The 12,416-nt window shown below is 34.8% G+C and overlaps 1 protein-coding gene across 1 annotated transcript in view; it reads right to left on the bottom strand.

The window, feature by feature from the left end:
• Positions 1-12,416, bottom strand: part of LOC136976187 (protein C-mannosyl-transferase DPY19L1-like) — an 82,302-nt gene that overhangs the window by 11,722 nt on the left and 58,164 nt on the right. The window contains exons 15-16 of the mRNA XM_067271417.1: positions 8,059-8,130; positions 2,596-2,646 (exon numbers count right to left, since the gene is read on the bottom strand). Of these exons, the coding sequence (XP_067127518.1) occupies positions 2,596-2,646; positions 8,059-8,130 (123 nt within the window). The remainder of the gene's footprint in view (positions 1-2,595; positions 2,647-8,058; positions 8,131-12,416) is intronic.

The raw sequence follows: 12,416 nt of genomic DNA, 5'->3' as shown, positions 1-12,416 counted from the left end.
TTTATGTTCTTATGAATTTCATCCATTGTGATTATAAGCAGAAATGATGACAAAAACTTCCTTGTAGAAGTCCCATCTTTTTTTTCGAACCACTCTGTTTTTCCAGCTCCCGTTTTGACACAACTTAAGCTTATGGTGTACATTGCTTGTACCTAATTTACAATTTTTGCCAAGATGCCCTTACTCTCTAGGGCCTTCCACACCATCTGTCTTGAGATACTATTATACACTTTCTCAATATCTATGAAAGTCATTACTAAATCTTTATTGTATTCCCAACTCTTTTCCATCAGTAATTTCACAGAAAATTTCAGACCTGTGGTAGATCAGTTCCTTCTGAACCATGTTGTTCCTCTTCTAGTTGGTGTTCCACCACTTTTCTGATCCTGCATTCTAAGACTCAAAAATCCTGGCTATATGGAGTTATAATATCACTTGATCGCTGTATCGTTTTCGTATTTCTTTCTGTCCCCTTTCTTAAATATGTGGACTATGATTTCTTTCTCCCACTGAGATGATACTTTCTTCTCTCTCCATGCTGCCTTCCTAACCCTTGTTAGTCACCATATCCCCAAGTGACCTGATACACTGTAACTTCGTCAATTCCTGCAGCTTTGCCCATCTTCATTTTCTTTAATGCAGTCTCCACTTGTGTGTGTGTTATATCATCCCACTCTGTCTCCCCTCCATCTGTCCTTCCATTGTTTCTTCTGCCTCCTTTGCATATTTAATAATTTTTGGAAATACTCCTATCACCTCTTTCTTTGTGTAATAGTTCTCTGTTCTTGTTTTTGATCATAATTGTCTTAACACTATCTTTTCACCCACTCTTTACCAAGCCATACAACTTTTTTCTTATTCCCTCTCGTCTTCTCGCAATTTGTCCCAACATTTCTTTTCTTCTTGTACTATTTTTGACTTTCTTTTTGGCCTCCTTATACTCCATGTGACTTTTTTCATCTATCTTGTCTCCTCCCTCCCATTTTTCTCATACATTTTCCTTTTCATTTACTGCCTCCTTAACCCTTGCATTCCAACACAGTGTGTCCCTCTCTCTCTTCTTGCCTTCAGTTCTTCCACATATATTGGCTGCACATTTTACGAATGTTTCCTTAAACATTGCCACTCTTCCTCTACTCCTTGTATTTCCGAGTTTGGAATGTGGATCTAGAGTTCAGTTTGAAATTTGTGTTTCATTTTTGCTCTTGTTCCAATGCTCAACCCTGCAATGATCAATCCATGGTCTCTATCAAAAGCTTCATTTCGATCTGCTGTCATATCCAAAAGGTCTCTGTGGTTCTGCTTTTCAATCAGGAAATAATCAATCATAGTCTTTGTTCTCCTTTTACCCCACCCATATAGAGTTATTTTTTGTGAACTCTTCTTCCTAAACCAGATGTTTCTAACTAGCATCCCATTTCATTCACAGAAATCAATCAATAATTTCCCTTCCTTATTTCTATTGTCGTATCCAAATGGATCCATTTCTTCCAGTCTACTTCTCGCCTTCCCTACCTGTGCATTTAAGTCCCCATAACTATGACTTTCTTGTCTTCAATTACTACTACTATCTACGATGGAGATAAGACCCATACTCTATATGTGGAACAATTCTTAATCCACATGAAAAATTACAGGGCAGATTGCTGCATCCATAAATCCAGTATAATACTGTAAGTCCTGTTAATTGATAAAGTACTAGTAGACGAGATAAGTTTAAATACAGGGCAGATCTTTGAATAATTTCCACCTATAAAAAGCACATACAAACATAATTCGAAACAACACAATCTTAATGACCCACTGAAAATCACCACTGCCGGCCATAATATGGGATTCTGTCCTCCATCACATCGTCAGATACTGGGAGCCATTTCAAATTATTTGGCAGAGTGTAGCAATCCCAATTCCGTAATTCATCAACATTTTCAGCTGGGCCACATGTTAAAAAACATCCAGCTGATTTAAAACTGTTTGGAATGCACATTCGTAGGCACTTTTACAGTGGAAATTATTCAAAGAATCAGCCCTGAAAATTGTTTGCACATGTTTATGATCGCCCTGTGTATTTAAAAGATTTCAGAAATGAAATCTTTATAATTCACTGTTAAAATTTATAGAAAAGTCATAAATATTATTTAAAATAATTTTCTTTATAATGCAATAATTCTTTTGATGCAAATGTGCGTTACTTGAGATGCAGATTTACAGGTAGTCCCCAGGTTAATGCTTTTCGTTTCAATGCGGCTAATTATCAAGATTTTTTTACCACCCATCGTTTTTCCACGCACCACAGTCCCGAACAGAGCGTACTCTACCCATCTCGGTCGTCTTGACTAGTTTTGAATAATCGTTCTGAGCATTCTCCACCGGTGGCTTTATGGCAATTCATTGTCATTCAGTTACCAAACGAATAACGAGAGTCGAAGAATCTCGGAAGCATAGACCGGGAACCGGGAACGCATGCAACTACTATTACGTAAAATTTGTTTAATGCGTTTTTCCTAAAAGTGGGACATTTTCAGGCAATGTACCGCCTCAACTAAAGACTAATCCTTACTAAATTATGCAATAATAAAACGATGAGATACTTACCGCTCCATCGGACGCATCAACTTTGTTTTTCTTGTACAGTCTTCCGAAAATCTACAAATCCGTACCATGAAATGAAAAAGAATAAGATTAAAATTAATTTATTCATTCATTTATTATTATTATTGATGTTAATATTTTAAAATAGTTAAATCTTCCAGCAACTATTTTTGAACATGCACAACAAAGTTTAAAAAAGAGCCAAAGAAAAATTTAAAAAAAAAACAATATAAAAGTAATTGGCCCACTAGCTAGTAAAACTGCTGGCCCGAACTGTAGGAGCAGCAACGCTAGATGTACTGTACAAAGTGCATCATCCCTAACCTGCGCTGTTGAACAGGTTGTAGTTGATGGTATTAAGATATATGTTATAAGTATGTATTTTCCTCCTAGTATCGATATTGATAATGGTTTGAATGAATTAGTCTTGCCTGGGAAAGCTGAATGGCGAGCATATATTCATGTGCTTGGATAGTAATGCGAAGTCTTCTCTATGGGGGCAGTCTGGTAACCGACAAATGAGGAAATCGGTTATTAGAAACCATTGCAAAATTGGACTTGGTGGTCTCAAGATGATCCAGAGGCATGTCCGACTTTTGTATCAGGTAGCTCTGATATTGATTTGACCCTTACTATACACGTTATAAGTAATAATATAACTAACTGGAGGTTGGTTAATGAAACCACTAGTGAGCATAAATGATTATGAGATGATGATCATGTTTGATCATGAGATGGTTAATAATGTACTGTACATGATTCTCCAAGGTGTACTTTTGGTTATGATTTTACTAATGCCAATTGGAATAAATTTGGGAATTTGCAAGTTAAATTTTTATCTTGCAAAATTTTGATACACTGGAGGACAAGTACAAGGTGATTGGCTATTCCATCCGTATACAGCATAGTATCTGAAACTGTGCTGAGCAATGAACTGTGCAACCTCAAGGAAAGACAGGAGGTACGATGCTCTTAAGTGATGGTGTGATAATTTGGAAAGCCTGTAAAGGCATATGATTAAGAATAGAAGAATGTTTCAAAGGTGCTCTGACATTACTAAGCGTGAGTACCTAAAGAGTGTATATCTCAATAAGAGAAGGTGTATAAAAGCAGGTTAAATGAGTTAAAGGTTGAAAGGTAAAGATTTGTATGTGACAAAACTAAAGGGAATCCCTAGAAATTGCCATATAAGATTTTAACTAAAAGGCTCAAGACTAATCAAATATCGGTTAATATGGGTTGTGGTGATAATGAGTTGGACCACGGTAGTAAATTATTTATTGTCATTCCTGTTTCCCAGCGATGGTGAGCCCAAAGCCAGACTAGGGTAATGGTGCACAAGTGTAGTAATACCGGGTACTTCAACGAGGTAACAGCAAATGGTGTTGTAATAGCCCCAAAGGGTAGAAAAGCCCCTGGAGCTGATAATGTAAGGTTTGAGGTGATTGACAAAGGTTTTGATATTTTAAGTCCTCGTATGAGGGGTTATATCAGGCATACTTGGTTTATGATGTCTTCCCTAATTGTTGGAAACAGGAAAAGGTGGTTGTTATATATAAAGATGGTAACAAAGATAAGACTAATCCAAGGTTATATAGGTCTATTTGTTTAGTATCGTTACTGGACAAAATGTTTGAGCAGATCATTAAGAATAGACTAGAGTCTGAAATTAAAGAGCATAATGAGTACCAATATGATTTTAAATTCGACAGCACAAATAGCTCTGCCAAGGTTAAGAAAATAGGGATGTCAGATAAGGTTGTTAGTATATGGCAAAACAGGTAGAACAGGTATACTAAGGGAAATGACTACATATAGGTTCTTCCCTAATTTTAATAAAAGATTGAAAGCTAATTGGACTAATACAACTCTTCCAGATACTGGGTGGACATGGTGATTTTAGGAGTAAGTTAAAGACATTCTACCCGGTCAATAGTGATCTGTGTGAGCGTGATGCCGTCGAAACTCTTGAACATTTAGAATGTAGGTATTTTATTAATGAAATAGAAGAGATAAAGCATATACTAAATTTAGACTCCTCTCAAAGAGTAGCATTTAATGAGGTTTGCACCAATTTAGTGTCCACTAAAGGTGTATATAATGGTGCTTTTAGGGTCCAAAGCAAAATGCTAAGTAATAGAATAAATAAATAAAAAATCTAGCAATGAGTTGCATAACTTTCTTGGCTTTTATGAGATTTTATTTTAAAATAACATTTGTATTATTAATCAAAATAAATAAATAAAATTTTGTGGTGCCATCTATAATCGATTTTGTTAATTAAAAATATATACTGTTTTTATATTATAAAATCGCAAAAGACTTAATTTTGAGGGTAGAGATGAGTTTTATAAAACACTAAATACTAACAATAAGTAAAATCTTCATTAAGTCTAACCCCTCATGAGATATGGCATGTGACCACCCTCTCCCTCTCTCCATCCCCTTGACCTTTCACAACCAAAATTTAATACCATCAATATCCCTCATATACAAGACACCATGCCAAATTCCATTACTTAATCTTTACCCCATCCGGTAATATTAAGCAAAATAGATGCCAACACACACACAATTTTTTTGACTTTTTGGATTCAGGAGGTCTCAAAACGTGGGAATTTGCAAAAAACTTGATCAAATTTGACGCAATTCCAATACTTTCCTTTGTTATGTATACATAATAGCCAGGAAAGTAAAACTTAAACACCAATTCTTATAGTTATATTAGTTTTATGGTTTTAAGGTGTATATGTTACCGGCAAAACCTGATCTTATGCCAAACTAGTTTGGCGTAAGCGCTAGTTTGGTGTAAGCGTGTCAAGCCAAACTAGTTTAGAATTATTATTCAAGTATATTAATGGTTAAATATATTAATGGGTGGGTTAAAGTGTACCTAGGTAACCCCAATGGCAGCACTTCCGACTGTTCGTGCTCTCGACGGACTCCTCCCGGAGGGGAGCCGCCGGCAGGCCACCCAGTGTTTAACGTCACTAGTTATTGATTCACGATAGTTCTTGAATAAAAGCAAACAAAAGTATATAAAAGTATATAGTATATAAAAGACACAGTATCAACAGTAAAATATCAATTAGATGAATAAATATTGTTCATCTAATTAATTGCCTTTTAATTTTACTTTAACCATTAATATACTTGAATAATAATTCTAAACTAGTTTGGCCTAGGCAAAACTAGTTTGGTGTAAAATCAGGTTTTGCCAGTAACATATACATATTGATTTTATGGTTTTAGGCATATATATGGTTTTTAACTTGGTTTTAAGGGTTATACAGTATACACGGTTTTAATAATGTGTGTGTGTGTGTGTATATATTAATTAGTTTTTATTATGTGTCCTCTTCTGCTCAAGAAAGACAATGCTACTCAAAGTTTTCACAGATTTTTTTTAAGGTATATGTAGACGGTGGTGACTCAAGTACAGTGGACTTGCTGATATGCTTATGCAGGTACAGCAAGTGAGGTGGTGCAATCACCTGGGACAGTAGGTTTGTCAAGAAATCCATCAGTTGGCACTAAGTAATGAATTGGACAGTTAAAATCATGTTTTGATCTTGCTGTAGAGTAACCATAAAATAAAACTGGAAATCGGCACTGCAGTCAATATTGACAAAACTAATTTATTGGAGCCGATTAGTCTAGCGGCTCAAGCATCATAGAAGACGACAACAAATTTATTTAAAAACTTGTATTGTCTGTTTTTGTGTCGAAAAGTATGAGCATTTATTTTACTAACACGTACGTTTTTAACGTAGAGTCTAAAAATTAAAATAGCTTAGTTCAAAAATAAAAGTGACTCTTAATTTTATTTTATTATTTAAATGGATAGTGACTAAATTATTTATGTTAAAAAATAATGCAAAAAGTCTTGTAATTAACATGTATTAATAATTAGCAAAAACAGTGGAAATTCAGAATAGGGACAAGCAATGGGTTGTTCTAACAGTTAAAGAAAAAACTAAATTGCTACAAAGCGTGCAAGTGTCTGGGCCATTTGTCCCAAAGACTGTACCTTTGCCACTCCTGAATGATTGCAAACTTTCATTTCCAATGACAATGGACTCTTCTACAGGGCAAGAGCTTTAATTCGATATGCAAATCACATTCGTACCCTTGATCATTGTCTCAAACAAAGCTAGATTTGAGGCTTATCAAATTATTCTATTTTGCTCCAGTTATCCAAAAAAGCCCTTTCCAATAGAGCCGAAATACTTATTTGATTGAATTCTTCATGCACTGGAAACTCACGGGTATCAGAGTTTTGATTTAACGCCAATTCCACTTGGGTTTTCTTTTATTTCAAAATAAAAGTAAAATACAATACAGAATACTGCAAACAAAATCAAATTTCAATGTTGTAATGGCTACAGTGTAGTCATAACCACAACAATAACTTACAATATAATAATTTGGTTAAAGTTTACTTAGGGAACCTCAATGGCCGCGCTTCCGGTCGCCATTTTGTTTGCTGTACTACGCACGCGTACTACGTTCAAAAAATTATGCAAATTAGTTAGTATGTATAATTTTTTGAAAAAATAATAATTACATTAATAAAAAATAAATGTTTTAAGATTGTTTTATATTTCATAGCTAGCTGAACTTGCAAAATAAACTGTTACTCACGTGTTTGACGCTCTGTCATACATTTCCTTTCCGTTTTTTCTCGCTTTTCCTTGATTTGCGATCCCTATCGCTGATGTTTCTCTTTTTACTTGATATTTTTACACGTTTTTTAGTTTCGCCACACGAATGTGCCTTACTTTTTTTCCCTTCTTACACTCGTCGCTTTGTGGAGCAGCTGGAACGGACTCCGGTTCTTTCCATTTCGGCTTGATTCCGGCACGTTGCATCACGAAAAGTAGACGGAATAAAAACTTACCTATTTACTATTAAAAATAGCAGAAAGTAGCATTTTTTCTTCAAAAATGTTTAACTGGTGAAAAAAAACCACTCGCAGCAGTCGAGCCGTCACGAAAAACAAAAAATTTGCATACGATAGCGTTATTTAAAAATTGCGCCACCTACACCGAATTTCTAACATCACCTGCCGTCGAGATTACCGGAAGCGCGGCCATTGGGGTTCCCTAGGTAAACTTTAACCAATCAATTCTACTGAGACTTACGGCAGTTGCGAGTATTTGTAATGCCATACTGCTCAAAACTAGCAGATCAAAAGTCAAACGCTCATTTATTTTCAAGTATGATCTTGCCATTTTATTGACTGTTTCTTTGTGCCACACTAGTGTGTGTGTCAACACATTGTCTACAAACTGCAGTGTGTACAGACACACACCACAATTTGAGTACTACTGTACTACTGCTCCGAATGATGATTCATTATAAGAAATACTTTCACATTGGTTTTTTAAGTGTTTCTGTATAAAATAGTAACTTAATACTTTTAAAAAATAACAATTTAATCTGCACAACTATAATAATACTCACCTGAAATGCCAAACAAACAACAGTTGCAATAGCTGACGGTAACAATAGTGTTTTGCTGAGTATTATTATTGTCTAAAAACAAGAGAAACAAATCAAAATTTCAAATCATTTAAAATACAAAAGTAAATAGCATTTTAATAAAATTTAGTGCATTTAGAACACAAAAAAATGTTGATTTCTTTATACTTCTAGATATGTATACTCATACTATATACCAGTGTTCCACAACCTTTTCTCACACAAGGCACACCACAAGTAAAAATATACGAAAAATACAGGAGTTAAAAGTATTGGTACATATCAAAAACTACTGATTTACTGTTTTTTTATGTTGTTATATTTATATAATCAGTTTTTCTTATTTTGATTTTTCTTAACAACTAAATGTGAGTAAATGCATGCTAATATTCTGTAAAATACAACTGTGAAGATGTAAAAGTTTGAAACTTATTACAATTCCTTCCATCACAAATGTTTGTGGCAATAAACATATTACAGGAAAATCATTGCCCCTTTTGAATAGATGTGTATTTATATAAACAACCCTACTAACCCGACGCAAAGCAATAGCACACCAACAACTGCTGTAAATCATCAGGCTATAATTTGTAATTTATAATTATTTATTCCAAATTATAGCCCGATGATTTACGGCAATTGCTGGTCTGGACACGTATTTATCATATCCATGTGCCCACCATAAAACTGCGCTTTTCCTCTTCTTGGAGACATTGTGCTGTGGTACACACTGGTTGTGGAGCTCTACTATATAGTACTGCTTATTCTAAATTTCTCTCTACCCAATAAGAGCAAAGAATTTTATGGGAAATGATCTGATTATCTACATTAAAACTTTTGCAGAAATAGTAGCTTGGTTAGAACTAAGAAAGAATGGTTTATGCGATGACAATGAAGGGAAAACAACAACTCTCCATCTAATATTTGTTCAATGAGGATGCATGCACCATTTAAGCGGCCGAGGTTTGAGGAAATTGTATAACTACAAAGAATTTTTACATTATTTTCCAAACTCCAACTTGTTATTGTATTCTTGATGGCTTGTGCTTGCTCTTTACCAGAAGCATTTTCTAATTTTAGAACACTGATGAGCTGTTCTTTATCTCCAAATGTTATGATTATTGGGAGTCTTTCTTCTTTTGGTTCCCTAACTTTCAATGCAGTTAACAGCGTACCATCCCAGTGAAGAGTCAGAATTTCAGAGATATTATTATTAAATAGAGCTTTAATGGCTTCAGCCCATTCTTTTATTTTGCCTGATTCAATGAATGGAAAATCTATTAATAAGATGTTCTTCAGTGTTGTGACCAAGTGCTTCAGCTATTGCCTGAAGGATATAAACAGAATCTCTTACACTCAATTGACATGTGTCTAAAGCAGCCACTAATTTGTCAGTAATCAAATCCTTGTTTTACAGTATTTTGCTTTGGTGTATCATCCAGAAACTGCAAAGAAGACTCACCATCGTTGCATTCATCCAAACTAAAAAATACATCATCTTCATCTTCAGATAACCCAAGAGGAAGCACAGCTGAAGAGGTGGATGCCACTGATTGCTTATTTTGTCTTTTCTCCTCTTCGAGTTTCCTTTTCCTTGAACATTCTTCTTTTTTGGTGAGTTCTTAGTTCTTAGTGAGTTCACGCCTACAAAGCAACCTCTTTGCCCTGGTTCTCTGTCGCTATAAAAAGATTCGTAGAGCATTTTGCATATGTCATATCAAACAGGTTGTCCAGGTTATTTTGAATCTCCTCTTTGTGGCACTTAAAATTCTCTTGAGACTTTCTTGCATTCTTTTCTAATTTTCTCCATGTCAAATACAAATCTGTGAATTTTTACACAATGTTGAAGAGATCTTGTTGGAATTCTCACTTTTTCCCAAAAGATGAAGTACATTTAATCTCTCATAAAATAAAATAGCCAGCACTTGTCTATTTGACAGCAATTTGCCTCCAGTTATTTGATGTTTCACATTCCCTATCAAAAACACACTATCCTTGGGATAACATAACAGAACACAAATACATCTAACACAGCCGGAAACCAAAGACAAAGTGACAATGCTCCAAGTGCAATTATCATTCCAGGCCTGAGCAAATCACAGCACATCCAGACACATTGATGCACAAGTTGTCATGGGTTATTATTCACCAATCATCAAGAAATTAGATATGAACATGTTTTTGGGTGAAAGGAAAAAAATGGGAACATTTTGAAGTTGGAAAATAAGGGACACAAATGCACATGCATATTTATTTTTAAGAATTATGAGAGTTAATAAACTTCTTTACTGGAGTATATATAAAATTTAAAGATTTAGGCTGCGACTATGCAGACGCGAGCAAGTGAACTTTCCGAGAGAGCGAGAAGAAGTGAGAGGTGATAAATATCAAACCCTGTTAGATGTATGCGAGAACAAGAAATTCGCTCTCGCCAGCGATATTTCTCACTTTTCGCTTGTGCACGTTTTTCTTTGTGACAACTATATCGCTCACAACCTCTCACTCGCCAATAAATTTGCGTCTGCATAGTCTCACCCTTATAAGCTTGTTATAGCAACAATTTCTTTATTATCAAATTGACTATCTAAGTAGCCATGATCAGGATCCTGATAATGACTACTTACATAGTCAAAAAAAACATTTAATAAATAAAGAAATTGTTGCTGGAACAAGTTAGAAGTCTTTAAATTAGTAATGACAATTTGTTCATTAATTAAAAACTTTCAACAACATGGTAATCATGGCTACAAACCCATGATTTTCGCTACCAAAAAATGTCAAGAAGCTGACCAATACATTTGATTACAATGATGATGCATACCTTTATTGAACAGCCTGAAAAATTCAGAACCAATCATAAAACGTGATCTATGCTTTGAAAACCAAGATGCCAACATTCCTTGTTACTAAGCAAAGGCTCTTGCTTATATATAATATATAAGTAAGAGCTGCTAATATATAAGTTAAGACACTGCTTTTCCAGTAACAGTTCCTTGCCATTATGGCAAGGAACTGTTACTGGAAAAGCAGTGTCAAGCACTCATCCATAAATGAGAATAAAAACAACAAGTAAAATGGCAAAGCCATTTTTGGGACTAGACTATGTCTCGGAGAGCGCGAGCAACACGTACAAATCTCGCACTCACACCTGTTTGTAGAAACAGTCTCGGCATTTCATATTTTCTTTTGACCCAGTTCTTGGTCCCAACTACCTACAAGTCTGGTTTATTTTATGTACGCATGGTTTGGACACCAAATACTCTGTGCCAAATTGCAACTCCTGACATGTACTCCTTCATACCTCTAAGGTGTACAGCCATTGACAGCAGTGTGATTTTAGAGACGAGACATAGTCTCTAAAATCACACTGTTGTCAACAGCTGCACACCTTAGAGGTATGAAGGAGTACATAGTCTCATCAATTAGGAAAATTTGTGGTGTTCTGAGAATTCTAAATTCCATATATGTTTTTAGCATGCTTACATAACATATCAATGATACAATTCAATTTAAAAATTACACAGCCATATTAAGCAAAATAAATTATATAAAGCACTGTACAATGCTTATAGCTAGGCTTACCATAACATTTTTTTCTCAAACGGGACAATTTTGAGAAAATACAACAGAAAATAAAGCCTGCAAGGATAAGTACCTATGATTGAAAGCCTAAATAAAGAAGTTATTAACAAAAAAGAATGAATTAAAAGCAATTTTTAATAATTCAACTGAACATAACTTCTTATTAATATTTATCACTAGTGTTGTTAGATCTAGTGTAAGAAAGTGTAAGAAGACAATAAAACACACAGGAACGAGTCTAAGTAGCCTTTATTTCCTCGTTAGCATAAGCATACAACTTGTCAGACTAACGAGAAAAAGGGCACCAAAATATTACCCAATCGTGTTTTTCCTTACTAACGCCCCATGGCCATGACATATACTTTTAGTCAATACACTACAAGTGTGATCTTTCTTTAAAACTTCTTTGTCATTTAACTTTTAAAATATAACAATATGTTTGAGGAAGTTCCTTTCGCTGCTAATAGATTTGCCTTATTTTTTGAACATTTCAAGTGATTTTTAATGCCCAAGCACCCACCACAAGTTACTGAAAATTCTGAAAAGCACAGTTCACATTTGTCGATACGATCACAAACTCTTTTCAAAAATGGATAATCCTTTTTTAATTCATCAGTAAACACACAGTTTCTTTTTTGCATTTTGGAGATTAGAGCTGGCTGGCTGGTTACAAGAACATTGTTATGATATAATGAATAAAAAAACCACTCCACCGCCTATCCATTTACACCACAGAGACCGGCATGCAAGCAGACCAA

This window comes from Centruroides vittatus, unplaced genomic scaffold (genome assembly GCF_030686945.1).
Source record: "Centruroides vittatus isolate TY-2023 unplaced genomic scaffold, ASM3068694v2 contig_1109, whole genome shotgun sequence".
NCBI lineage: Eukaryota > Metazoa > Arthropoda > Arachnida > Scorpiones > Buthidae > Centruroides > Centruroides vittatus.
The sequence above is the reverse complement of the archived record's forward strand: the minus strand, read 5'-3'. Positions and strand labels throughout refer to the sequence as shown.